Source organism: Mus musculus, chromosome 9 (assembly GCF_000001635.26).
Source record: "Mus musculus strain C57BL/6J chromosome 9, GRCm38.p6 C57BL/6J".
Classification (NCBI taxonomy): domain Eukaryota; kingdom Metazoa; phylum Chordata; class Mammalia; order Rodentia; family Muridae; genus Mus; species Mus musculus.
The window spans coordinates 54905373-54928291 of record NC_000075.6 but is presented as its reverse complement, the minus strand read 5'-3'; the positions used below and the strand labels follow the sequence as shown (position 1 = coordinate 54928291).

Below are 22919 nucleotides of genomic sequence, written 5' to 3'. Positions count from 1 at the left end.
GTACCACATTTTCTGTATCCATTCCTCTGTTGAGGGGCATCTGGGTTCTTTCCAGCTTCTGGCTATTATAAATAAGGCTGCTATGAACATAGTGGAGCATGTGTCCTTCTTACCAGTTGGGGCATCTTCAGGATATATGCCCAGGAGAGGTATTGCTGGATCCTCCGGTAGTACTATGTTCAATTTTCTGAGGAATCGCCAGACTGATTTCCAGAGTGGTTGTACGAGCCTGCAATCCCACCAACAATGGAGGAGCGTTCCTCTTTCTCCACATCCACGCCAGCATCTGCTGTCACCTGAATTTTTGATCTTAGCCATTCTGACTGGTGTGAAGTGGAATCTCAGGGTTGTTTTGATTTGCATTTCCCTGATGATTAAGGATGTTGAACATTTTTTCAGGTGCTTCTCTGCCATTCGGTATTCCTCAGGTGAGAATTCTTTGTTCAGTTCTGAGCCCCATTTTTTAATGGAGTTATTTGATTTTCTGAAGTCCACCTTCTTGAGTTCTTTATATATGTTGGATATTAGTCCCCTATCTGATTTAGGATAGGTAAAGATCCTTTCCCAATCTGTTGGTGGTCTTTTTGTCTTATTGACGGTGTCTTTTGCCTTGCAGAAACTTTGGAGTTTCATTAGGTCCCATTTGTCAATTCTCAATCTTACAGCACAAGCCATTGCTGTTCTGTTCAGGAATTTTTCCCCTGTGCCCATATCTTCAAGGCTTTTCCCCACTTTCTCCTCTATAAGTTACAGTGTCTCTGGTTTTATGTGAAGTTCCTTGATCCACTTAGATTTGACCTTAGTACAAGGAGATAAGTATGGATCGATTCACATTCTTCTACATGATAACAACCAGTTGTGCCAGCACCAATTGTTGAAAATGCTGTCTTTCTTCCACTGGATGGTTTTAGCTCCCTTGTCGAAGATCAAGTGACCATAGGTGTGTGGGTTCATTTCTGGGTCTTCAATTCTATTCCATTGGTCTACTTGTCTGTCTCTATACCAGTACCATGCAGTTTTTATCACAATTGCTCTGTAGTAAAGCTTTAGGTCAGGCATGGTGATTCCACCAGAGGTTCTTTTATCCTTGAGAAGAGTTTTTGCTATCCTAGGTTTTTTGTTATTCCAGATGAATTTGCAAATTGCTCCTTCTAATTCGTTGAAGAATTGAGTTGGAATTTTGATGGGGATTGCATTGAATCTGTAGATTGCTTTTGGCAAGATAGCCATTTTTACAATGTTGATCCTGCCAATCCATGAGCATGGGAGATCTTTCCATCTTCTGAGATCTTCTTTAATTTCTTTCTTCAGAGACTTGAAGTTTTTATCATACAGATCTTTCACTTCCTTAGTTAGAGTCACGCCGAGATATTTTATATTATTTGTGACTATTGAGAAGGGTGTTGTTTCCCTAATTTCTTTCTCAGCCTGTTTATTCTTTGTGTAGAGAAAGGCCATTGACTTGTTTGAGTTAATTTTATATCCAGCTACTTCACCGAAGCTGTTTATCAGGTTTAGGAGTTCTCTGGTGGAATTTTTAGGGTCACTTATATATACTATCATATCATCTGCAAAAAGTGATATTTTGACTTCCTCTTTTCCAATTTGTATCCCCTTGATCTCCTTTTGTTGTCGAATTGCTCTGGCTAATACTTCAAGTACTATGTTGAAAAGGTAGGGAGAAAGTGGGCAGCCTTGTCTAGTCCTTGATTTTAGTGGGATTGCTTCCAGCTTCTCTCCATTTACTTTGATGTTGGCTACTGGTTTGCTGTAGATTGCTTTTATCATGTTTAGGTATGGGCCTTGAATTCCTGATCTTTCCAGAACTTTTATCATGAATGGGTGTTGGATCTTGTCAAATGCTTTTTCTGCATCTAACGTGATGATCATGTGGTTTTTGTCTTTGAGTTTGTTTATATAATGAATTACATTGATGGATTTTCGTATATTAAACCATCCCTGCATCCCTGGAATAAAACCTACTTGGTCAGGATGGATGATTGCTTTAATGTGTTCTTGGATTCGGTTAGCGAGAATTTTATTGAGGATTTTTGCATCGATATTCATAAGAGAAATTGGTCTGAAGTTCTCTATCTTTGTTGGATCTTTCTGTGGTTTAGGTATCAGAGTAATAGTGGCTTCATAAAATGAGTTGGGTAGAGTACCTTCTACTTCTATCTTGTGAAAAAGTTTGTGCAGAACTGGAATTAGATCTTCTTTGAAGGTCTGATAGAACTCTGCACTAAACCCGTCTGGTCCTGGGCTTTTTTTGGCTGGGAGACTATTAATAACTGCTTCTATTTCTTTAGGGGATATGGGACTGTTTAGAAGGTCAACTTGATCCTGATTCAACTTTGGTACCTGGTATCTGTCCAGAAATTTGTCCATTTCGTCCAGGTTTTCCAGTTTTGTTGAGTATAGCCTTTTGTAGAAGGATCTGATGGTGTTTTGGATTTCTTCAGGATCTGTTGTTATGTCTCCCTTTTCAGTACTGATTTTGTTAATTAGGATTTTGTCCCTGTGCCCTCTAGTGAGTCTAGCTAAGGGTTTATCTATCTTGTTGATTTTCTCAAAGAACCAACTCCTCGTTTGGTTAATTCTTTGAATAGTTCTTCTTGTTTCCACTTGGTTGATTTCACCCCTGAGTTTGATTATTTCCTGCCGTCTACTCCTCTTGGGTGAATTTGCTTCCTTTTTTTCTAGAGCTTTTAGATGTGTTGTCAAGCTGCTAGTATGTGCTCTCTCCCGTTTCTTCTTGGAGGCACTCAGAGCTATGAGTTTCCCTCTTAGAAATGCTTTCATTGTGTCCCAAAGGTTTGGGTACGTTGTGGCTTCATTTTCATTAAACTCTAAAAAGTCTTTAATTTCTTTCTTTATTCCTTCCTTGACCAAGGTATCATTGAGAAGAGTGTTGTTCAGTTTCCATGTGAATGTTGGCTTTCTGTTATTTATTTTGTTATTGAAGATCAGCCTTAGTGCATGGTGATCTGATAGGATACATGGGACAATTTCAATATTTTTGAATCTGTTGAGGCCTGTTTTGTGACCTATTATGTGGTCAATTTTGGAGAAGGTACCATGAGGTGCTGAGAAGAAGGTATATCCTTTTGTTTTAGGATAAAATGTTCTGTAGATATCTGTCAGATCCATTTGTTTCATCACTTCTGTTAGTTTCAGTGTGTCCCTGTTTAGTTTCTGTTTCCATGATCTGTCCATTGGTGAAAGTGGTGTGTTGAAGTCTCCCACTATTATTGTGTGAGGTGCAATGTGTGCTTTGAGCTTTACTAAAGTTTCTTTAATGAATGTGGCTGCCCTTGTATTTGGAGCATAGATATTCAGGATTGAGAGTTCCTCTTGGAGGATTTTACCTTTGATGAGTATGAAGTGCCCCTCCTTGTCTTTTTTGATGACTTTGGGTTGGAAGTCAATCTTATCAGATATAGGATGGCTACTCCAGCTTGTTTCTTCATACCATTTGCTTGGAAAATTGTTTTCCAGCCTTTCATTCTGAGGTAGTGTCTATCTTTTTCTCTGAGATGTGTTTCCTGTAAGCAGCAAAATGTTGGGTCTTGTTTGTGTAGCCAGTGTGTTAGTCTATGTCTTTTTATTGGGGAGTTGAGACCATTGATGTTAAGAGATATTAAGGAAAAGTAATTGTTGCTTCCTGTTATTTTTGTTGTTAAAGTTGGCATTCTGTTCTTGTGGCTGTCTTCTTTTAGGTTTGTTGAGGGATTACCTTCTTGTTTTTTCTAGGGCGTTGTTCCCGTTCTTGTATTGGTTTTTTTCTGTTACTATCCTTTGAAGGGCTGGATTCGTGGAGAGATAATGTGTGAATTTGGTTTTGTCGTGGAATACTTTGGTTTCTCCATCTATGGTAATTGAGAGTTTGGCTGGGTATAGTAGCCTGGGCTGGAATTTGTGTTCTCTTAGTGTCTGTATAACATCTGTCCAGGCTCTTCTGGCTTTCATAGTCTCTGGTGAAAAATCTGGTGTAATTCTGATAGGCTTGCCTTTATATGTTACTTGACCTTTTTCCCTTACTGCTTTTAGTATTCTATCTTTATTTAGTGCATTTGTTGTTCTGATTATTATGTGTCGGGAGGAATTTCTTTTCTGGTCCAGTCTATTTGGAGTTCTGTAGGCTTCTTGTATGTTCATAGGCATCTCTTTCTTTAGATTTGGGAAGTTTTCTTCAATAATTTTGTTGAAGATGTTTGCTGGTCCTTTGAGTTGAAAATCTTCATTCTCATCCACTCCTATTATCCGTAGGTTTGGTCTTCTCATTGTGTCCTGGATTTCCTGGATGTTTTGAGTTAGGATCCTTTTGCGTTTTGTATTTTCTTTGATTGTTGTGCCGATGTTCTCTATGGAATCTTCTGCACCTGAGATTCTCTCTTCCATCTCTTGTATTCTGTTGCTGATGCTCAAATCTATGGTTCCAGATTTCTTTCCTAGGGTTTCTATCTCCAGTGTTGCCTCACTTTGAGCTTTCTTTATTGTGTCTACTTCCCTTTTTAGGTCTAGTATGGTTTTGTTCATTTCCATCACCTGTTTGTATGTTTTTTCCTCTTTTTCTGTAAGGACTTCTACCTGTTTGATTGTGTTTTCCTGTTTTTCTTTAAGGACTTGTAACTCTTTAGCAGTGTTCTCCTGTATTTCTTTAAGTGAGTTATTAAAGTCCTTCTTGATGTCCTCTACCATCATCATGAGCTATGCTTTTAAATCTAGGTCTAGGTTTTCGGGTGTGTTGGGGTGCCCTGGACTGGGCGAAGTGGGAGTGCTGGGTTCTGATGATGGTGAGTGGTCTTGGTTCCTGTTAGTAAGATTCCTACGTTTACCTTTCGCCATCTGGTAATCTCTGGAGTTAGTAGTTATAGTTGACTCTGTTTAGAGATTGTTCTTCTGGTGATTCTGTTACTGTCTATCAGCAGACCTGGGAGACAGATTCTCTCCTCTGAGTTTCAGTGCTCAGAGCACTCTCTGCTGGCAAGCTCTCTTACAGGGAAGGTGCGCAGATATCTTGTGTTTGGACCTCCTCCTGGCCGAAGAAGAAGGCCCAAAACAGGACCTTTCTCAGAAGCTGTGTTGCTTTGGCAGTTCCCAGAAGCTGTCAGCTTCTGTGGTGCAGACTCTCACCTGTGCAGACTAAATTCCTAAGTTCCGCGGAGTCCCGGAACCAAGATGGCGACCGCTGCTGCTGAGGCTGAGGCCGCCTCCCGAGCCAGGCGGACACCTGTCCTCTGGTCCAGACGGTGGCCGGCTGTCTGCAGCCCGCAAACGGTGCTGCCTCAGCGGCTCTGTGCTTCCGCCTGTCACAGAAGCTGTCCGGTTCTCTGGCACACCCTCTCACCTGTTCAGACTAATTTCCTAAGTTGGCTTCCTCCTTTTCTTTCTGACCCATGCAATACTAACTTTAGAATCAGCTTGGCGTTACTTTTTAAAAATTGAAAGTCTCCCAATGTGTTCACTGCACAGTGCTAGACATCAAGGGTAAAAGAGGAATAAATACTTTGGGAAGGCAGCATAGTTGGTAGTATGCTTATCTAGCATGTACGAAGCCCAATCCGCAGCACCATATGAACTAGAGGAGGTAGTGAGTGCCTATAATTCAGTACTCAGGAAGTAGAAGCAGGAGGACCAGAAGTTCAAAGTCATCTTTGGCTACCCAGTGAGTTTGAAGCTCCCCCATAGTGTAGGAGACTCTGTCTAAAAGACAATGAATAAACAGAGCATACTGTTTTTGAGAGTCTCATTGCTGCCAGGAGTGGTAGTGCATGCCTTTAATCCCAGCACTTTCAAGGTAGAGGCAGGAAGATATCTGCGAATTCGACATTAGTCTGGTATACATCACCAATTCCAAACCAGCCAGGGCTTTAGTGAGACTCTGTCTCAAAACAAACAAAAACAAAAAAAGATAAACAAACAAAATCCCTTACAAACAAGACCCCAGATCTTACCTCTAGGGCTTTATCCAATTGGGCAGCCAGCCTTCCTATTTCATATAATTGCTGGTGGCTGATGGCAACCTCAGCTATTGGTCTTCCTGGGAGGTAAGTGAGCATTCTTACCAAGTAGCTTTTGACTCCAGATCCACTGTCTAGATGGAAGGGATGATACATCCTGTCAATCATTCTTGAAAAGACAATGAGAGCCGGGCGTGGTGGCGCATGCCTTTAATCCCAGCACTCGGGAGGCAGAGGCAGGCAGATTTCTGAGTTCGAGGTCAGCCTGGTCTACAAAGTGAGCTCCAGGACAGCCAGGGCTATACAGAGAAACCCTGTCTCAAAAAAAAAAAAAAAAAAAAACCAAAAAACCAAAAAACAAAAAGAAAAGACAATGAGAACTTGCAGCCTTGCATACACGTGCTGTGTCCGAGGTCACATGCATAGTAATGACAAACTGGCGTTTTAAATGCTTGATTGCTAGTTTCATGTTCTTTCTATTTCTACTACAAACACAGCAGCCAGTCTAATAAATACAAATACATTCTTGAGGCTGGAGAAGTGAATTTGCCGAGTGCTTGCCTAGCTCGTGCAAGGGCCTGGGTTCAATTCCTAACAACACATATAATCTTTTTGTGTTAAATAAGAATAGAACATGTCCTCCTGGTGTTCACAGGTCCCTTAGTTATTATGTATCAGGACATTTAGAAACATAAAATTTACAGTAGGAATCTTAGAATACCCAAGATACAATTTGCAAAACACAAGAAAATCAAGAAGAAGGAAGACCAAAGCTTGGATACTTCATTCCTCCTTAGAATAGGGAACAAAATACCCATGGAAGGAGTTACAGAGACAAAGATGGGAGCTGAAACGAAAGGATGGACCATCCAAAGACTGCCCCACCCAGGAATCCATCCCATAATCAGCCACCAAATGCAGATACTATTGCATATGCCAGCAAGATTTTGCTGAAAGGACCCTGATATAGCTGTCTCTTGTGAGGCTATGCCAGTGCCTGGCAAATACAGTAGTGGATGCTCATTGTCATCTATTGGCTGGAACACAGGGTCCTCAATGGAGGAGCTAGAGAAAGTACCCAAGGAGCTGTAGGGGTCTGCAACCCTATAGGTGGAACACCAATATGAAGTAACTAGTACCTCCAGAGCTCATGTCTCTAGCTGCATATGTAGCAGAAGATGACCTAGCCGGCCATCATTGGGAAGAGAGGCCCCTTGGTCTTGCAAACTTTATATGCCCCAGTACAGGGGAACGCCAGGGCAGGAAGTGGGAGTGGGTGGGTAGGGGAGCAGGGCGGGGGGAGGGTATAGGGGACTTTCAGGATAGCATTTGAAATGTAAATGAAGAAAATATCTAATAAAAATTTGAAAAAATTTTTACAGTAGATCTCAACTAAAACCATGTTCAAACTATATCTCCACTTTGAGTTATGAACTTGTTTTAGACACTGCGCTTCTACCTGTAGCCAAAATATAGTAATATGAATGTATAGGAAATCTCTTACCAATGGATATGAGAGAGATGGTGTTGTCCCCTTTAGTTCGGCATACGGAGGCTGTTGGGAATCCAGCTGCTCTCAGGAACATGATGACATGGTTCTGCATTTCAATCAGCTCTGGAGTTTGGCTAGACTCCGTATTGCTTATTTTGAGGACATATTCAACTGGGTCATCTGTAGTCTCTTTGCCTCTTGCAATGTGAACACGAAAGTTTTGGTCCTCATAGCTAGGGAGTGGCTGGATCTTGGAAACTTTGAACCCAAATACCGATTCTACCAGTGCAGAGGCTTGTGCCTCAGTAAAAACGGGCTTGGCAGAAGCCTGTGACTGCCAGCCAGCTCCACTTGACATTATGTCTAGGGGAAAAAATAAGAGCCAGGCATATTACAATGACAGTTGTTTGAATGATTATTCTCAGACAGACCATATTTTCCTATATTGAGTCTATGCTTCTTGATTTTTATTTATAAAGTTTAAATGATCAATTAGTGAATAAGGTGAAGAAGCAGATGACCTGGAGCTGGAGAGGTAGATCTGCAGTTAAGAGCACTTGCTGCTCTTGTAGAAGGCCTGAATTTGGTCCCCAGCTTTCACATTGTGTGGCTTACATCGCCTGTAACTCCAGTTCCAGGGGACTCCTCTGTGCCCTTCCCCCAGCCTTGAGCGGGCCAAATAGATCTTAAGTGTTTGCCACAGTTGGACCTCGACCCAGGAGGAGTCTTCTGCCTTGCCCTTGCCGCACCTGCAATTTCCTACAGGAGCAGACTGCCCAGTGAGTTGCTTTGCAACATTCAGCTGAAACAAAGGATGGGGTCTGTGGGCTTTCCCTATATAAATGCATTCTCAAAATTAAACTTTGAGCCTTGAGCAGAAACTTTGTTTTGGCTTCATCCTTCTCTTGCACCCCATTCCTTTCATTTCCATCCCCCCTTGCAGGTAACCCAGTTAATCTATGACCGCTGGACAGCTACACTCTGTGCTACATCTGCAGTTACATGTGCACCATACCCGCACAGAGACATTTAAAAATTAAAATAACCTTTAAAAAATTGATGTTCTGTCAGGGGATAATGGTCCATGCCATTATAATCCCAGCACCTGGAAGGCAGAGGCTGGGAGACTATTTCAAATTCCAGGGCAGCTTGGTCTACCTAGCAAGTTCTAGGCTGGCCAGGCAATATAGAGAGACCTGGTATCAAATAAAACAAACAAAATAGAAGTAGATATGTTAGATGAATAAAAATCCTGGGCCATAAGTTATTTATAAATTTCCCTCACAACTTGAAGGTACAGTTCTATGGACAAACGCGGGTCAGAGAAGCACTTTGTTATATTATCTAATCCAATCTTTTCTCTCGTCTGCCAACTTTACAGAGAAACATAGGTCCAAAGACATTAAGAGATGTGTCCAAAACTAATATTCAGTTCCACTGAGACCTCAGCTCTGAGGGCTTGGAAGATGGCACACTTCGGATGGTGGCCAATGTGTAAGTATGGAAACTGGAGTTTGGAACTATAGCAACCACGGGAATGCCAGGCTTAGCGGCACATGCCTACAATTCCGAGTTGTATTCTTTTATGTTTGTTTTCGGTTTTTGAGTAGCATGGGCTGGACTTAAACGTATTAGATAGCCTTCAATTTCTGATCCTCCTGCCTCTACCTCCCATGTACCACCATGCTTGGCTTATTTGGCGCTAGGGATCAAACTCGGGACCTCGCGCATGTTAGGCAAGGTCTCTACGAAGTAAAACATGTGCCCAACCAAGCTGTTGTATTCTTGACAAACACTTCTCATGTTTACCTTCTGACCACAGTATTTGCTTTCAGAAGCCAATTAAGCCCTTCAGGTGTTGACACTAAACTTATGATCACAAAGACTAAACAGGGCTTCAAAAGAATCTTTGCACCTGAAACTTCTGGAAACTGATACATCCTGTTACACTGCTTTTGGCTCTAAGACTTTACAAGGAATTTTAAACATTCCTTCTGAATATATTTATAGAATAAGGCTAGTGCTCAGGATGTAATGTGAACTGAAACCCTAACTCCAAGATGAAATCCTCTCAGGTCTGAAAGAATTTAAGGGTATTAAAAACAACAGTGAGCTTGATAGGGATTTGACAGGGAGCTGGGTGTGGTAGCTCACATCTGCTATCCTGCCAATCCAGAGACAGGACAATAAGATTGCTGCTAGTTGAAGGTCAGTCCAGACTACCTATTGAGTTCCAAGCTAGCCCCGGCTACTGTGAGAGACTTTGTCTCAAAAAGAAAAAGCTATTAAAATTGAAGACTGTTGAAGGCAATTGGTGAAGGCCAATCTCCAGAAAACATCCCCATGTCCTTAAAGGGGGCTTGTTAATTATCTCTTTGAAGAGTCCTATTTGTTAAAGCAAAGTCCTGTTTACAAAGTACTGTTGGCAGGTCTGGTCACAGGACAACCTGGTACCAAACAGTTACTGAGCTGTGAAAAGTCCTAGCACCAGCTGGGCAGCCAACCTCCGTAACTTTAGCCACACTGCCTCTAAAAGAGTTCAACGAAGAATTTTGAGCCTTTTTGCTGAATATAGAAAGAACTCCACAACCTGAAAAAAAAGGACACACATTGAAACATGCTACTGAAAGCAAATACACATAAAGAAAAAACTTAAAAAATAAAAATAGAACAACAGAGACATCCATTTTCATCAAATGCGCCCCATGTGTGGAGAGAGTGGAGAGCGAATCGAAATCTATATAGATGTTAGTATACTTCTTGTCAACAATATTTAGAGCCGGAAACAAACAAACAAACAAACAAACAAAAACAACCTCAAACAGTAAGGACTTCTAAGCAGGAGGTTTGCACCAGACTCCATAATTTTTCGCTGCATGAGAGGGGAATGGAGAGGGAGTGGATCTTACACTCTGCACTTGGTGAAAAGTACACAAGAATAAAATAATAATAATACATAAACTAGTCTTTCCTCTCACCTTCTCCTAAAGTGTTACAAAGTCTTTGTGACTTCTGCCTTAGCACTTTCTCCACGTCTGTCTTCGACGACCCCTCTGCTGTGAGCTTCCAGGCTTGGGAAGCAGGCAGTGATGTTCCCTGCACTTATTTCGTGAGTTGCCTCCACTCACAGCTCACGGGCTGCAGGAACTCTACACTCCAAGGGCGATTGGAAGCAAGACTCACTTCCAGGGGGTCTTGCTGAGGAGCGAAAGACGCCGATGGGAGGGAGGTGGCCCACAACCCGTTCCCGGCCTGTCTCAGGTCCAGAGGAGCCTTAGGATGGCTTCCACCCCCAAACCATGCAGGCCCGCGGAGGGTGGGACCCTCAAAACTGCGCACTGAAATCTCAGCAGGGCTGGGGCTGGGCAGTGACCTGCCGCGTCAGCACGCAGTGAGTTTGAGGAGCGCAAGGGTTGCAGGAGCCCGCCGCCGCTTCTCGGGGATGTCCCCTCAGAGAGACCCTTGACTCGCTTCAGTCTCTTCCACCTCCTCTCACGCACAGCGACCGGACGTCCTGAGGCCGATTGCTCTCTCCCCTCAGTCAGCTAGTGGTTGCGGTGCAGGAGGTGGGGCCGGACCCGCCGCCGCTGCGAGCCCCGCCTTCCTATTGGCTCCTCCCACATCCCTCCGCCCAGTCAGTACACACTACTGACAGTTCTGGCCCAACCCTCTCCATCCCACCAATAGAGTTCAGAGATCTGGCTTCTGATTGGCTGTCTGGAATCCGACAACCTTGTCAATCTCGGCTCTCTAGTCAAAACTCGTTTCTGATTGGCTCTCAAGTAGCCAATTAGTAGGCCTTGGGGTTTGAGTGGTATCTGTCAATTCTCACCAGGTTGGCTTAGTCCTGGCAGCGACTTGGAGCACAAGTCTGTCAGCAAGCTGCCAGGAGAGATAGCATCTTGCCTTTCTTTCCTCACTCCATCCAGCTCTTTCTAGAAGAGAGTATCCTGAAGGCCATCTTCATAGAGGTTGACTAGAGGTTCATTCTCCCCAGAAAGGAATCCTGGTTCTGAAACTACAAGGATCGGTCCCTCTCTGTGAGGAAATGGGGCTCGCTGTCTTTGTACTAGCATGTCCCAATCTGAAAAGGCTTCATTTATTAAACAGACCTACACTGTCTGTGCTGGCGGGAACTGAAGTCTAAAGGGCATAGACCCTTACTTAACCAGACCGTGCTTACCAACTCCCAGTTCAGGATCTAGGCGGTAGCACCAGTTTTTAAGCGGGGTAACGAAGTACAATAGAGAGAGAGAGAGAAAGAAAGCAGCATCCTCAGGCAGCTTGTAGGGTCTCAAAGCCCATGCCAACAGCGACTCGTTTCCTCCAAGGCCACACCCACTCCAGAAAGGCCACACCTCCAAATAGTGCCACTCCCTGGGTCAAGCATATTCAAACCACCACACTAAGCCACATAGCTGGATGCCTTCCTCCAGCTAAGCAGGACCTTTTTGATAGACCAGAGCACTCCCTGCTGGAAGAGTCCTGTACACCTGTCACTCAGGTTTGCAATTTGCTCTCCTTATGTTATGGTGCTGTATGCATATCTCACTTGTTTTTTCTTGTTCTGGCATACTCATGGGTGCTATCGTTACTCTGATGATGATGATGAATGATTGTTGTTGTTGTTGTTTCCGAGACAGGGTTTCTCTGTATAGCCGTGGCTGTCCTGGAACTCACTTTGTAGACCAGGCTGGACTCGAACTCAGAAATCTGCCTGCCTCTGCCTCCCAAGTGCTGGGATTATTAACTCGGATAGTCTCTCCAATCCCCGTCAACACCTATCGTAATGAGAAATTTCCTTTGCCCCCTTTAGAAATATGTTTATCTGTTTTTCTTTTTCTTTGTGTGGGATGGGGGAAGGTGGGGAGGTTCGAGACAGAATTTCTCTGTGTAGCCCTGGCTGTCCAGGAACTCCATCTGAAGCCCAGGCCAGCCTTGAACACCTGCTTCTGCCTCTGGAGTGCTGGGATTGAAGGCATGCCTCACCATTGCCTAGCACATTTCTTTTCTAATCTTCAAATAGGGACGACCTTTCTGCACTTTCTGATGTTGGCGACTGTGACTTGAGTCTCCTGTAACCATGTTTGCTTTCTGAGGCCTCTCTGCAGTGTCTGAATTCGCTACACCTTCTCTCACTTTCCTACTGCTACTGATCCGTTTTCTTTCTCCTCACGGCCTGGGGAAAAAAAGATGAGAATGAGGATTGAATGCTGAAATTGTGAAAACTGAAGGCACAGGACAACAGACGTCACAATTGCCTTCTTTGGTTTGTACCTGCTTCCATTTCCCTGTACATTCTGCTTGCATGTGTGTGCCCACACATGTATGTGCACACACACTGGTGAAGAGGATTTTCCATCTTTTCCAGTACCTGATCTGTGCTTTTCCCCTTGAGACAGGGCCTCTCATTTGGAGTTAATTTTTTCAGTTGGGTTGGCAGTGAGAAAGCTCCAGTGATCCTTCTGTCCCTGACTCAGCACTGGGGTGGCAGAAATGTACACAGAAATTAATTTGGCTGTTTTTTTCATGGGTTCTTTGGATCTGAACTCAGGTCTTTATGTCTGGGCAGCAAGTACTCTTACCCACTGAGCCATTTCCTCAGACATCCCTGGACACTTTTTGGAACTATATTGCACAGTATAGTGATGGGTGTGTAATGCTAGCACTTAAGAGGTTGAAGCAGAGCAGGGCAGTGGTGGCGCATAACTTTAATCCCAGCACTCGGGTTGAAGCAGAGCAGGGCAGTGGTGGCGCATAACTTTAATCCCAGCACTCGGGAGGCAGAGGCAGAGGCAGAGGCAGAGGCAGAGGCAGAGGCAGAGGCAGAGGCAGAGGCAGAGGCAGAGGCAGAGGCAGAGGCAGAGGCAGAGAGGCAGAGAGGCAGAGGCAGGCAGATTTTTGAGTTTGAGGCCAGCCTGGTCTACAGAGTGAGTTCCAGGACAGCCAGGGATACTCAGAGAAACCCTGTCTCAAAAAAACCAAAAAAAAAAAAAAAAAAAAAAGAGGTTGAAGCAGGATTCTGAGTACATAAGGAAACCCTATCACAAAGGAGAGAAAACAAAAGGCTTTCTGCAACTTGCTATTTTTACTTTAAGTAGACATGTTCCCACTTATCTTCCTACATAAACTTTATACAGGTTAAGTTTTAGGTCTAGACTGTCTGATGTAGACCAGGCTGGACTCATCATCCTATCACCACCTTCAAGTGCTGAGATATGTGTACAACACCTTGCCCAGCTTGTGTACTTCAAATTCTTTAGGATGAACTGTTCTTTGAAGGTTCCTAACGTGTGGTGCCAAACCATTTTTCCCTCTCAACGTTGGATATATATATATATATAAAATGTGAAACAAAAACAATTTGCAGAGATTAAATACACGATCCTGTATTGAGTAGAGCTCAGTGTCAGAGCTCAGTATATACTAACTCCTTGTTCAACCTCAACATAAAATGTGTTCTAGAAAATGTGATCTTGTAGTTTTAAAAAACTATTAAAAATATTTTTGTGTAAGCATGTGTGCATGGGGAGGAACACATGCCACATCATACCTATGTGGTCAGAGACAGCTTTGTGGAGTGAGTTCTTTCCCTGGCCTTTACAGGGCTCTGGAGATAGAAGTTCTATGGCCAGGCTTGTCAAGCAAGCACCCTTTACCCACTGAGCCATCTCACTGGCCCAATCTTAGTTTTGTATTTCCTGTATTGATGTTCAAAGCTTAGTGGCAATACAATGGATAGAATCCAGCTGCTGTATGAGCAGACAATGATAACTGTAAATATCTGCTTTTTAAGTAGTGACCTACATTTCAAGTACTGATGCTGCTGATGGGACATGTTCTGTGAAATGTATCCTTTGGCAATCTCATTGTGCAAATGTCAATGCAAGGAACCAGATATATGTGATGTTACTGACTGAAATGTTTTGTGGGCTGACCATATCATGAACCTCATCTAGCAGTTGTAAGACTAATCCCAACAACTTTCATTACAATAGTTAAGACTAGCCGTAACTTAAAATTAGGAAGCAAAACTGGTACCAAATGATAAATGTACCAAGGCAGCTGTTGGTATGAAGTCTGGACATCTAATCTATCAGGGTGTACCTATGTTACTATTTGCTTTTGTGATATTTTCCTAGAATCTGTGACCTTTTTAGCCTTTGGATGCCAAGTTTTAACAAACTTTAATCACTTAAGTTGCTATTAGTAGTAGAAAAGGGGCTTTTTTTCTTAATAGTAGAAAAGGTGGGGTTTTTTTTGCAACACAGGGATTTGAATATAAGGCCTTGAGCCTGCTCGACATGTAACCTATCAACACCTAACCCTTGGACTATCCTTTCCAATCCTAGGAGCTGGCCATATTTACAAAACTTACTTTAGGAGAGCAAGCGAGCTGTGGTCCTAGCTCCAGGTTGTACATGAATTGAAAAAGCAATCAATGAAATTGCAGCGGAGGAGTGAATCACACCATTAGCAGGACCTATAGTGTGCAGGTTCCAGAACTATCCTGCACCACTATCCTACACCAAGGTCATCTCCTCCTGTAATACACAATTCTTATCACTGAGCTCTCCAATTCTGTCCTAAATGTTAACAATGACCATAACAAAAAGCATAGGGTATGAAGGTGATAACCCATTTCTAGTAGGTCCAATTTATATAGCAAATATGTATTTAAACATGTCACACAAAGAACAGACAGATTAGGGAGAAAGAGAATCAGTGAGTATAAGCTACAAACAGAAGATTTCAGTTTGGGGGAAAAAAATTGAGACAAGGTGTTTACCATAGTAGGCTTGGCTTTAGTTCAGACTGGCTTTCAACTCAGCCAATCCTGCCTCAGCCTCAGCCTCCTAAGCACAGAAATTATAGGTATGCAACACTAAGCCTGGTGAAATCCAGGTTTAAACATTCAAGCTTCGGCATCAGAACGGATCACTGGGTAGGATACTCTGTCACTTTAATGTTAACTTGCCTGACTTGTGTTTGTACAGAAGATCCTGGTTTAGGTCAGATTACTCTTTCCTACTAAACTGACTCTATAACTTGATTATCCATTGTGATACTCCCAGAATTAAATTCATTTACTGTTTAAGTGGACACTAACCATATTTCAGACTTTTATTCTCATTAATCTTAGCATAGAAAGGAACTTAGAGATATAGTGGTGAGATTAACCATCCTGGCTGTTATATTGGGAATGAACAAAATCTGAACATTATAGAATATATTTGATGAGAGATTTCTGGATCCCATTTAAGTTATGCTTTATTCTGAGTGACTATAAAACACAACGAGTCAAATGTGATAATACAATTTTCTTTATTAAAAATAATTTACAGCATCAATAACATATACACAATTTCATAACTGAACTTTACCTCCAATATATTTCTATACAATACTTAACATTATTGAACTTAAAACTGTTATGCTATTTTGTTGGCTTTAAATAACAATGATTTGTAGTTACTTAAGAGATATATAAGGTTTTACAGTCACATATTATGCATAAAATTGATAAAACAAACAAATCAGCACAGTCACCTTGAAAGGGAAAATAACCCACTGGAAAAAAGCCAAAGTTCATTTCCTTCCCCGTTTTTTACTCCCCAAATCAAATACAGTATCATTGTCCAGTACCTTAGCATCTTCTCTCTAGACTCAAAGGTAAAAAGGCTCTGAAAAATGTCAGTTTTTCTCATCATGTCACTTACCATGGAGAAGAGGAAGGAACACTACATTGTTACCAGATAAGCAAATAACTGCTTCTGGCTGAGTTACAGCTTTTAGTACAATCCCTGTGAAAATCCAAGCAGTGTGGTGAAAAGATGCTGTGCCTCTCATCCAAGTATTAACAGAGGTACCTGCCATCTTGGGAACCTTAAAGGAATAACTAACAATGGCAGTTCAGTGGCCGGAGGCCTTTCCTTTCCTTCATTTGTATGAGCAGCACAACTAAGGCACACAACAGCATGGAGCACAACGTTCTTCAGAGATTAAAATGCTGCTGTTGGTAACTGTGCTACATTCAGAATACTGATTTGCTTTTTTTGTGTTCACTTTCTTTCTCCAAATATTGGTAATTTTTAGAAAATAAAAACTGTCAACAAAGAAAGTAACACAATAAAAACAGGTGCCACATTTTTGCATTATTTGGCTGGAGGCAGAATCACAAGATACACACATTGGGACATGTGTTTAATTTCCTTCCCACATTTAAAACCATGCTGATCAAGAGTTTAGTTCACTGTTTCTGGGTGAGAGATTAAGAGAACCTTCACTTTGTTCCTGGAATGCACTTTCTATACCATTACTGTACTGGAAATGTTTGATTAATAATATTTGATTCATAGCGAGTTTACCATTTTTCAGACATTTATGTCCAGACTTGTAGCTCACACTATAGACGGAGTATGCCTTCAAAATATGACAGATTATTTTCCATATATACATCTGGAATTAGCATTTTTTTCAAAGCATGTACCAGTATTTTAATACTCAACTTGTGAATTCTCCATTCCTGATTCAGGCTTCCACAGATTAACACACCTACACAGACAGACACATGGTATCTACCAGAACACAGTATGGTTTCAAAGTAGCAAAGAAAACATTAACTAAAGAGACTAGTTTTGTCAAACTCTAATCCAACTAAGTACATATTTGAAAAATATTCTCAAAAGACTGTACGACTGATCATGTGTGAAGTTCTCAAGTGTTCTTCACTCACTGGTTTGGTAGTCCTTAAGTTTAGCATAAAAGAAGTACTTTTCATTTTGTGCAGTGCATAAGAACAGATCAGATTTAAAAAAAAAATTTTTTTAAAAACCACTACACTTAACTTTTTGCTGCTAAGTTTAACTTAATTTAAAAAAAGAGATATAGGGCTTTCTAAAATTCTTTTCCAACCTTTTAAATTGATGTTAAACATGGACTAAGCATGTGATGTGGTGTAACAGATACAGATGCAACTGCAAACACATGACAGACATGCAAACAGCCGTGACCACCAAGTATCTTTTCTTTATGGTCAATTTTGATTAAAAAAACAAATTATAATGAAATTAACAGTGATGTAGCCCAGATAAAATAAAGACCCAAATAGCAAGAAATCAACTTAAAGGACTGTAAAACTAAAACCCAAAAAACCCTTAAGGGTGCATATCTATAACTTTGGATGGATAATTTATAAATCTAAAGGAAAGCTAGAGTTTGATTCAAATTGTTCCAGCATTCATAAAAGGAGTGTGGAATGTCAGCTTGGTGACACCTAATTGAGGTTACAGGAGTTACAGTATCACGTAAAATGAGCAAAATCTAGTTCAATTAATACACCAGTATTTGGGCTTGCCAGAAGGTCATAGTGAGTGGCAAATTACTAAAAAAATTACAGGGCTGTACCATAGGAAATATATTTTACTAATACATGATACCACATGATCAGCTATATTTTGCAGTCGTTTATCTTCAGACATGGAGTGCATTCTGGCTGGACTGGTCAGAGACTGTGATCTGGGGCAGGTTCTATGCCTTGCAGACATACTGAGACTAAGGCTAAACCTGACTTACTTTACAAACTGGGAATGCCAACTGTGTCCAATTCAATTCTGGAAAGAAAAACACTTTTAAAAAAATTCATTTATAAATCAGGTACCCATTCCCACAATCTTAGGGTCTAGTCTGGATTCTTCTATTTCAACTTGCTATTCTTAAACCAACAAACAGTAGTCCAGTTTTAAAGGTGCAAAACAAAACAAACAGCTTTAGAACGGCTATTCATATGAATCTTCAACACAAGTTCAAATTCTGTCTTTATTTACAAAATGTTCTCATAAAATATACCCCTCATACTTACAGGTCTCTTCCACAACACACTTCACACGTTGATTTTAGCAATGTTAATAGCACCATTCGTGTATTATTTAAAATCAAGATTTCATTTTAGTCACTACATTGATTCATTATCATTTACATCCATGGACGAGATAAGTATACTGAAGTTATCTGCAGTTCCATGGCAATGATTCCTGGGTCCAGCACAGAAGGCTTTGAAGTTACGAGTCATGAAAGATACCACGGTGAGTAGATACTATAAGAATTTTCGAGCCACAAAGTTTAATAAGCCTCCATGTTTGTACAAAGTTATCTCCACGTCATTTGCAAATGATGCAATCACGCTGAACTCTTTTCCAGTGCTTGTCTTAAAGAAACAAAAAGATCTCCTGTGAGTCAGAGCTTAAAGTGTTGTTTGGTTAAGACTGTTGGTATTCAATCACTAACTACCTGATTTCTTGTCACATTTTCCTGATTCTAATTTCCCAAATTTTGATTGTGCAATACACTTCTACTATTTGAAAACTTGAGACCCCCCCCCCCAATGAGATAAGTAGAAAAACAGAAAACCAGCTATTTTGATCTCTAATACTAAACAGCAACTATCAGCCCTGTAAGTCTACACCATGGCTTAGATTATGCTTCCCCGAGGAGGCCACCACTCACTACTTACACTCACAATACAGTAAGTATCTGTTACATACAATGTCTAGTGCTCTTTCTTTTGTTCCCTTAGTTATAAAATCTTACTCCAACCTTGAGTGCTGAACTTTTGTTTTTCTTTGGAATTGATTATTGCCTGGGCCATATTCTGATCAAGACAGAAAGAGCTAAAAACCTGGCACATGTACATAGAGCCTCAATTCTCTGCCAGGCATCTTTTTTATAAAGATTAGTTTCCTCTACTGTCCTCAGACAACATGGGTGTATTAATAACACCAACTAACAGGGAAGAGCTACAGCTTACAGGTGCTGACATTAGCATGCAATTAGAAACAATTCTTATACAACTTCCAAAACCCGAGTATAGAGTATGTAATGACATATTTGGGGATCTTTGAGTTAGTTACCTTTATATTTAATGTAATTCCAGGAAAGAGTTCTTCAGGAAATGATAAAGAAAATACTTCTCTGCCAGAGAGGCCCAAGGAATCTGCATTTTCTCCTGGGAGGAATTCAAGTGGTGCTATACCAATTCCAATCAAATGATCTTTGTGTATTTTTTCATAGCTCTCAGCCAAAACAGCTTTTACACCCTGTAATGCATGTACATTTTATTTCCTTTCAACACTTTGAGCTTTTTTTAATATTATTATTATTATTATTATTATTATTATTATTACTAGGATCTTCATTTGTAGCCTAAACTGGCTTCAATCATAGCCATCTTCCTGCTCTCTGGCCCCAGGGTGCTGAGTTTACAGGGTATACCACCATATCAGCCTTATAGTGAGTATTTTAAAGGAAAAAAATATCTACTTTGGGCTTTGTATAGTTGTTTTTGATGGAATATCCCATTACTAAGATTTGAGTTGTATAAGGGATCCACAGGAACCTTTTATACATTGCTCTTTAATAAGAGGCCACACGCCTTTAATCCCAGCATTCGGGAGGCAAAGGCAGGTGAAGTTGGAGGCCAGCCTGGTCTAGAACAAGTTCCAGGACAGCCAGGGTTACACAGAGAAACCCTGATCAAAAACCAACAACAAAAAGTAATAATAAAAAAAAGATAACTCACTAGGCAGACTGATAACTAGAAGTAAGAGACAGTGCTATCAGCATGAAGTCAATTTACAAACAGAACTGAGGTTTGGAGCTGAGACCTCGAGCTCTAGCCCTACTTTGGCAAATGTTTATTCTCTAAAGAAAATGAGCTAAAGCAATGGTTCTCCACCGGTGGCTGTGACCCTTTTGAGGGCTCAACGTCCCTTTCACAGGGGTTGCCTAAAACCGTCAAAAAACATAGATACATACATTATGATTCATAACAGCAGCAAAATTACACTTCAAAAATAATTTTATGGCTCAGGGTCTCCATAACAGTATTAGGAAGGCTACAAGCCCCTGAACTAGAGCTTCCAGACCTGGTTTCTCCACTTAAAAAAAAAAAAAAAAAGCCTCAAAAGCATTTTAGGACACTTCCCCCTCTTAATCATACATTCTTCATCTTCTTTCTTCCTCCAAAATCCGCACAAATGTACTATATACTTGTTCAAATACTTTATGTTTACCCTGTACACTCTCTCTGTCTCTCTCTCTCTCTCTATATATATATACACATACTTATGTGTGTGTGTATATATATACATATATGTATATATACATATATAACTTGTTTTGTCATTCTTGTTGTTTGAGACAGGGTCTCTACATAGCCCCGACTGCCCTCGAACTGACTTTGTAAACTAGACTATCCTCAAACTCATAGAGATCCTCTTGCCTCCACCTCCAGAGTACTGAGAGTGAAGATGTGCTGCACACCTAGCTCCAGAATAACATGTTTAAAAACCACTCAATCATCTTTCACTCAAGTGCAAACCCCTACTGAGCAGGAAGGTCATAAACTGAGGCACACTGGGACGTTGGAGAATACAGATGACACGAGACAGGGATAACAGATGACCTGAGAAACCAGACTAAACAGGGATGGAGCCAACCTGTGTCTCCTGTTATTGTCCTTGAAGAAACTCAATAGCCTCAGAGAAAATACAAATAGGTTTCTTATTTGGTCAAAGTGTGTGAAATTGGGCTGAGTCTCTTGACAGAACTTAAGTGAAAAGGAGGCATTGGTATACATGAAAGTTAGTTTAAGGCGGACTTTCTATCTTCACTGCGTCCATACAGACTTCCATACAGACTTTGTAAAAACAAAACAAAACAAAACAAAATAACCTGAGGTTTAACCAAATTCAGAGTAGCAAAATAAAAGTAGAAATTTAAAATATCATCTAAGATCAATGGAAACAAAACTCATAAATGTGTGATCCAAATAAGCCAAATAAACTTTGATACGATGTTACTGACAACAAAAATTAAAAATTAAGATTAATAATATAAAATTTAAGAATCCATACCAGCAAATAGGGTCCCTTGGCAGCCCAATCTCTTGAATTTCCTGAACCATATTTTTTTCCTGCTAAAATTATCAGTGGGATACCTTCTTTCTGGTACAGTTCTGCAGCTTCAAATACATCGAGCTGTACATTAAACAGACAGAAAACACTTAATACAGAAGCTGATCCAGTGAGCAGTGGCCAAGGCACTCTTCTATATATCCTTACCGTTTGTCCCGATGGAAAATGAATTGTTTTGGGAGCTGGCTTCCCAATAAACTTATTAAAAAGCTTGATGTTTGCAAATGTGCCTCTTGTCATCACAGCATCATTACCTCTTCGAGCTCCATAAGAGTTGAACTCTCGGGGAGTAAGGCTATAAAAAGTTAAGAAAGACAGTTTTCATGCCAAGTACAAAATGGTAACATTACTGAGTTGTAAAACCTGTTCAAGGCTGTTGTCTATTCCTGAAACTTTAGCTGATCTCAAGCTAGTACAGCAGGTAGAGAATACAACGACTATACATGCGTTTATCGAGTTTATGACTCATCTATAAACACACAGTTTCTTAGCTAATCAGCCTCAACAATCTGAGGTAAATCTCAGATCTCATTTTTCTTTTTAAAAGGCAAAGAAGGACTTAGGTATATAGTCAAGGCTGGTCTCAAACTTACTATCCTGTAAACAGCTACCACACTGAGAAGTTTTAGAGGCCAGAAATTATTTATAAATATATCTTAACAATCAACAACTGATTTTTATCAGCTCCATTTGATCTTTTTTTTTTTTTTTTTTTTGATTTTTCGAGACAGGGTTCCTGTCCTGGCTGACCTGGCACTCACTTTGTAGATCAGGCTGGCCTCGAACTCAGAAATCTGCCTGCCTCAGCCTCCCAAATGCTGGGATTAAAGACGTGCACCACCACTGCCCAGCACCATTTGATCTTTTATACAGAAGCATCAATACTTTGAATGTGTTGTATACTAAAAAAAACTTTTTACTTCAGGATAGAATGATAGAGACCAGTGGTTTTCAACCTTCCTAAAATTCCATGACTGTTTAATACCGTTCTTCATGTTCTGGTGAGCCCCCAACCATAAAATTATTTTTTTGCTACTTTATATAACTGTGATATTGCTACTGTTGTGAATCATAAAGAAAATATCTGATATGTAACCACTGTGAAAGGGTTGTTCAAACCCAAAAGGGCTCATGATCCACAGGTTGAGAAACACTAGTATAGCTAGACTCTGGATGTCCATATTTTCAGAAAATTCTAAAGTGATGAAACTACTAGATTAAAAGAAATAATACAAAACTATATATTTAAAAGAAGCGGTAACTGATTTTTTCTGTGGAGGATAATTACTATTATGACCAGAATGGAAATGATAGCTAAAAAGATATTAGGAGATAACACCAGCAAGATGGCTCAGCAGGTCAAGGCACTTGCTGCCAAGCCTGCCAGCAAACCTGACAACAGGAGTATGGATTCCCAGGGTACATGCAGAGAACTGACTTGAATGTTTACACACACACACATACAAAATAAAAATGCAGTAAAGGGGCTAG

The 22919-nt window shown here is 40.8% G+C and overlaps 2 protein-coding genes across 3 annotated transcripts in view; both read right to left on the bottom strand.

The window, feature by feature from the left end:
• The window catches only part of Hykk (hydroxylysine kinase 1), a 32635-nt gene extending 21633 nt beyond the window's left edge, over positions 1–11002 (bottom strand). Inside the window, exons 1-3 of the mRNA NM_177351.4 lie at positions 10434–11002; positions 7468–7818; positions 5958–6097 (exon numbers count right to left, since the gene is read on the bottom strand). Of these exons, the coding sequence (NP_796325.2) occupies positions 5958–6097; positions 7468–7813 (486 nt within the window). The 5' untranslated portion in view covers positions 7814–7818; positions 10434–11002. The remainder of the gene's footprint in view (positions 1–5957; positions 6098–7467; positions 7819–10433) is intronic.
• Positions 11003–15757: 4755 nt separating this feature from the next.
• Ireb2 (iron responsive element binding protein 2) overlaps positions 15758–22919 on the bottom strand; it is a 49877-nt gene continuing 42715 nt past the window's right edge. Inside the window, exons 19-22 of one of the 2 annotated variants that reach the window (NM_022655.3) lie at positions 21576–21723; positions 21369–21491; positions 19365–19550; positions 15758–18661 (exon numbers count right to left, since the gene is read on the bottom strand). In NM_022655.3, the coding sequence (NP_073146.2) occupies positions 18551–18661; positions 19365–19550; positions 21369–21491; positions 21576–21723 (568 nt within the window). In that variant the 3' untranslated portion in view covers positions 15758–18550. The remainder of the gene's footprint in view (positions 18662–19364; positions 19551–21368; positions 21492–21575; positions 21724–22919) is intronic. The other variant, XM_017313499.1, reaches the window with a different exon arrangement.